Source organism: Sinocyclocheilus grahami, unplaced genomic scaffold (genome assembly GCF_001515645.1).
Source record: "Sinocyclocheilus grahami isolate Dianchi unplaced genomic scaffold, SAMN03320097.WGS_v1.1 scaffold672.1, whole genome shotgun sequence".
In the NCBI taxonomy this organism is placed as follows: Eukaryota; Metazoa; Chordata; class Actinopteri; order Cypriniformes; family Cyprinidae; genus Sinocyclocheilus; species Sinocyclocheilus grahami.
The window spans coordinates 671,823-677,652 of NW_015505851.1; the positions used below are offsets into that span (position 1 = coordinate 671,823).

A 5,830-nucleotide genomic window follows, 5' to 3' on the forward strand; every position below is an offset into this window, starting at 1 on the left:
TCGCTCTCTCTCTCTCCCTACCATTAAGTAACTTGTGCATTGTTTTACTTACTTGTTTTTGACATATCCGACCGAACTACAAACTTTCCAGTGATGTCTGTGAGAAAGATATATTCACTCGACAAGCTCGCACATCTGCGCTGCTGCGCGCTCAATCCACTCAGCGTGCTTTGTTTATCAGCTCGTGCACATCAGCTATACAGGTGTTAATACTGGATGTTTAACATTGTATTCATTGCATTCATATACTTCGTAGTAGACATCCTTAACTCCTTTCTGCTGTCTGTTGTTCTGTTGTTGGTGTTTCTTTGTTTGAATATGGCGCTTATCACATGCTGTGTGGTATCAGGGCATTTTAACGAGTACAAGTACGTGTACAGGAGCGCAGTATCGGTGCATCCCTAATATTTACCCACTCAACTACACCAACCCAATGTTAGACTGGCAGTGCCGGTCCTAGACTTCAGAGGGCCCTGAAAAACCAGGAGGCCCCTATCAGAGTGTTTATAAAAACCTCAAAGTGACCCTTGACCCTTCCAGAGCAGTTTCACTGTCAACAAATGACAGTCAGTAATACAATTTTTAAAAAAAGAAGAAAATAGGACAAATCCAATAGAAAAAATATACAAACGACGTAAACAATTTAGCCTACTAAACATAATAGACTATTGTACAGAAATGGAACATAAAAATGAAACACTGCATAGTCTTCACTGTATTACTTAAATATACATTGATTTTTATTAAAGTTACTGGCTAAGGTTTGTTTCTTTTGTTGTTTGATTAACAGCAGGTTTATTGGCTGCTGTCGCTTTAAGACCACATGCACTGATCTAATAAAATGACAAACATTTGATTACTTTCCCAACTGTTTATGTTTACAAGATGAAACTAACTGCATTTACGTGAAAACTCGCCAATACGGACATTTTGACATTTTAAGCGCGTTTGTGAAGACCAAAGTAGCTTGTACTTGTCTGTGTCTTGCTCCGTCTTGGATCATGGCCTGGGGAGCAACGTCTCTTTTGTACCCAGGCTCACTGGTAATATGTGCCTCTACCTGCGAGGTCTGTCGGGACAGTATCCAGCCGTGTAATATGAAAAATAGAGACATTTATCGAAGAAGATACAAGAAACCTTGTACGTAGGATAATGATGCCTCAGTCCCCTTTAAAGGGGTCATGAACTGCCTCAACTTATTATTCTGTACTGTTCTCTGAGATTAAAGTGTTTAAAACAGCAAGATCTGGGAAATCAACTGGTCCGGTCAAGTATACTGGCTCCTTGCCACATGTAATCCACTTTTGGGAGTAATCCTACAAAGTTAATCGTCCGGTTGGAAAAGCATTTTGTTTGCAACTTGTTGCTTTTTCAATGAGCACTTCAGAGCTAGAGTTTATGAGGTTCATGGCATCTCATCTTTTAAAGATATTCTGTCAAATAGTCCGTTCTTATTGTGTGCAGCCTGTTTGTTTACTTGAGTACTCGACAGATCAGTCAAACGTGTACCAATGATGCCTGGAATGAACATTTTAATTACAACAGTCAGCACACATGGCTCACACATTGAAGTCAGTGGATGTTGCAGGTGTAGTTTCTTCTGGGTCTTTGTGGAGAAACATGCTAATCTTCCAGCTCAAGATCCAGACCTCATCACACTCTTCTCAGCAGATGCACAACCATGAAATGGCAAACATTTAAGTCCTTTTATCTCAATAAAATTTGAGGCTTTTATAGAATTAATTCAGATTACAGAACAAACCCTGATCTTTCTGCAGGAAATGCCTCATCACAAGCGCATGGGATGAGTCCTATTATAATGAGCTGTTTTGCACCTGTTTTTCTCCTTTGAAGAGTGGACTTTGCAGCAAGATCTGTCAGTTTCATATCTCATAGAATCTGATGTTTGGTCAGTGCTCTGCAGCTGCAACCTGCTGTTTATTTTGATCAGGCTAACAGAACGATTGTTTAACTTAAGTCATAATGACCATTGACAGTGAAGTATGAACTTCAAACAAAATTCATAATCAGCAGCAAATGGTGTTTTCAGTCTGCACTAATTAATAAATGCATGTGGCCATATGTTCAAATACATGAGCTGCAGTGCTCATGAGGACAATAGGTGCTTCACGATGCCATAGAAGAACCTTTTTTGTATAAATGGTTCCATAAAGAACCTTTAACATCTGAAGAACCTTTCAGTTTTACAAAAGCTTCTTTGTGGCGAAAGAAGGTTCTTCAGATTATAAAAAGGTAAGAAAGAGATGGTTCTTTAAAGAACCTTTGACTGAATGGATCTTTGTGGAACCAAAAATGGTTCTTCTGTGGCATCGCTGTTAACAACCTTGTAAGCACCTTCATTTTTCATCATCAGATTCAATTAATTCAGTCCGATTTCAGAAAATGTTCAGTTTGTATGAACCCTAAAAAAATCGATTCACGTTTGTTTTTACATGCATTTTTGCATGTCTCATTCAATGGCAAGTTCATATTATGTCAATAGACATACGCATGTTGGTAAGAAGGTATCTTTGAATCTGACTGAAGATTCAGGCATTTGCATGCTTAGTTTTTTCCTTTTGATCCAATTATTTTAGGTCTACATCATCACTTTCTAAACAGTTTAAATTTCATTCAGATGAAGCTCAATTGGAATATTTGAGGTGTTTAGATTAAGGATTTTCAATCCGATTGAGCTATTAATGTGATTGTCAGCGGATTATTTTGGTGTATGTAAACGTAGCTAATCAGACTTGCAACATTTCCAGATTTTTTTAAACGGGAAGGTTTTTGTGTTCTTTGCTTGAATGTCATGTTTTGACTCTCTAAAGACCTCACCTTTGGTTGATTGGGTTTAGAAACATCCTCAGACCGAATCAAACTACAATTGCTTAAACTGTAAGAAACCGATGTTTCACGAATCTGTGTGCTGCAATCCAGCCCAATTCAGCCTGTTTGGTATGAAATGTGAAAGATTTAGGGGTGTAAAAATGCTAAATTTTGATTTCATATTTAGTTTTTGGTTTCAGGGGCTGGAATTCAGAGCCAGAATTATAATAGTGCCTAGTAAAGATAAAATATTGAGGCTTGTGCATGTTTACATGTCTCTACGTCTATGATTAAAATAGACTTCCTAACAGCTGATGTTCTCTCTTTTCCAGTCGGTGGTGAAGACGGGTCGGCTGCTCATTAGTCACGAGGCTCCGGTGACTGGAGGATTCGCAGCTGAGATCAGCTCTACGGTTCAGGTGAGGCTCTTGTGGATGTCATGCTTTACAGATTGAGCAGGAGCATACAGCATTTTCTGCTTTTTGACAGTATAACTAAATAATCATTGGTCTTTAAGAATAAAAATTGTGCATTTTATTGGTAGACCTGTGGCTAGTTGCATAAACTTAGCCTCTACATTAAAACTCTATGCTATGCGTTCTTAAGGAATCTGTGTGTTTTTATACTACGTCATCAGCCTTCAAAACTCAGTACTAATGAACACTAGCACAGGCATATGAAAATCTCTGGATGTGCTCTTGATATCAAGGATGAATCAAATGAGGAATGTTGTATTTTTAGTGTCCATTGCCCACTGCTTATAATGTAGTGGCCCACTAAAAAGATGTGTTTTGTGTCCTCTTGTCCAGTTAGTTTTTTCCAGGGAAAAGACCGGTCTTCACAACAACGCAAGTCCTTTCTTTGAATCCTTGAAATTCAGAAGCAGACTTTCTTAAGAACTAGTCTGACCAACTAGTAGTTAGTCAAGGGGCAATCTGTTTTATTTTTTGGATTCAAATTGAGTGTTTCAAGAAGCATTTCTTAATATTATCAATGCTGAACACCGTTATAGTTTTCCGTAAACGTTTATTTTTAAGGATTCTTTGAACTGAAAGTCGAAAAGAACAGCATTCATTTAAAATAGAAATCTATTATAGATAGATGTCTTTATTCTCACTTTTGATCAATTTAATGCATCCTTGCTGAGTTCAAGTACGTGCTGACCTCAAGCTTTTGAACGGTCGTGTTCAGATTCATGAGCGTCTCGGGCCTCGGCGAGCTCGTGCTGATGGTGGAAATTTTCTCAAGAGATTGGTCCATGCATGAGGGCCTTTCGCACCGCTTTAGTTCCAGAACTAAATGGACAGTACTAAAGTACTGGGACGATTTTGCGCGAACTATTTCCCGGTACCATTTAAAGGGTTGCATTCGCACCGACAGTGTGTACTAGGAACCGGTCGTCAGTGACGTCATTTGTGCACGGCGTTCAACAACGAAAACAAAGAAGAACAACATTAACAACAGGAGGATGGAGGACGCTGTGATCGGAGCTGTGTTTTTGTTGTGTCTCGCGGGTTTCACAATAATGGACATGGAAAGGCGACGTATACGTAAAGCGATTAAAAGAACAGAAAGGAGGACTAAGAATCTCCAACAACAACTGGCAGTGCTACATTTGCTACAAGTGCCTGCACTTCAGCGTCCATCCATCTATCGCTGTTCTCCATACTTGCGAAATAAGTTGACACAATGTTTACACGGTGTTTTAAATCATGGCGGGTGAGGGCGTTTTCATACGCGTTTGGCCAATCAATGTCTACTTACATCATGATTAGTACCAGTTGTGCTGGTTAGATCCTGCTCCGGAGTAGGAGCTCATTTGGTTCTCGAAAAAGGCAGTCCAGTACTAAAATCGCACCCAGTTCCGGCGGTGCGAAAATGCCAAAAAGGGGGTAGTTCCACAACTAGTTCTGGTACTATGAAAAGGTTCCTGCGGTGCGAAAGGCCGGCCTTTAAACACATTTCCATTGACGTCAGAGTTTGTTAAAGCACCTGTGAGCAGGGGTGGACACACTGGGCGCTGGTGAGTCAGCCGGATGTGCACAGATAATGACATTGAGCAGAAAAGATGCTAAAAAAGGCTTTTAGCCTGAGCTGTGGTCAAGCTACTGACGTCTGCGATAACGGCGGCTAACGTATCTGCCCTTCACCTAAACACCCAGGGCCCAATATATAACGCACATGCCATTACTGCAGTCTACTGTTGTCACGATACCAACATTTCAGTTGTTGTTACCAATATCAGTAAGATTTCACCATTAGCTCCAATCTCAGTACCATAGCAAAAACTACTGTAACTATTTAATTGTAATGTTTATTATATAATATTTAATATTAAATAAATGAAATTAGCTAATAATCAAACATATAGCCTATACAACCTGGCTCAGTGGTAGAGCATTGCGTTAGCAGCGCAAAAGGTCGTAGGTTTGATTCCCAGGGAACACACATTCTGGTAAAAAATGTATAGCCTGAATGCACTGTAAGTCAAGACAAATTCTGAAAAACAAGAACTGTGTTCTGTTGTATTTAAAAGGTTAGTTCAGCCAAAGATTTAAATGCTGTCAACAATTACAGTATGTTCCAGAATCCAAGTCTTTTTTTTTTTTTCTTCTCGTAAACATACCATATAATGCAATTAAGGAAGGTTTCATTTTACATGGATATTGGTACAGGAGTGAAGTACGGGCTTGCATAATAAATAATAGTTTAGCAACAAAACATTACATTGTGAATATGGAAACATTTGGATCCACAAGAGAGGTACATGAACCCATAAATTTGGTCCAGCTTTGCAGCTTTACAGTACTGAGTTATTACACTGAACTACACTTGTTTTTCTTCCCATATCCTCACATCTCATCGCATTTACTCATGTATTTATTAATTTTCAGGATTTATTTGTATATTTTTACTTTGTTTTTTTTGGTAACACTTTACAATAAGGTTCCATTAGTTAATGCTAGTTAATGTATTAACTAACATGAACAAACAATGAACA

The 5,830-nt window shown here is 38.8% G+C and overlaps 1 protein-coding gene across 1 annotated transcript in view; it reads left to right on the plus strand.

Moving 5' to 3' along the window:
- bckdhb (branched chain keto acid dehydrogenase E1 subunit beta) overlaps window positions 1-5,830 on the plus strand; it is a 76,673-nt gene that overhangs the window by 59,602 nt on the left and 11,241 nt on the right. Inside the window, exon 9 of the mRNA XM_016242778.1 lies at window positions 3,162-3,248. Coding sequence (XP_016098264.1) covers window positions 3,162-3,248 — 87 coding nt within the window. The remainder of the gene's footprint in view (window positions 1-3,161; window positions 3,249-5,830) is intronic.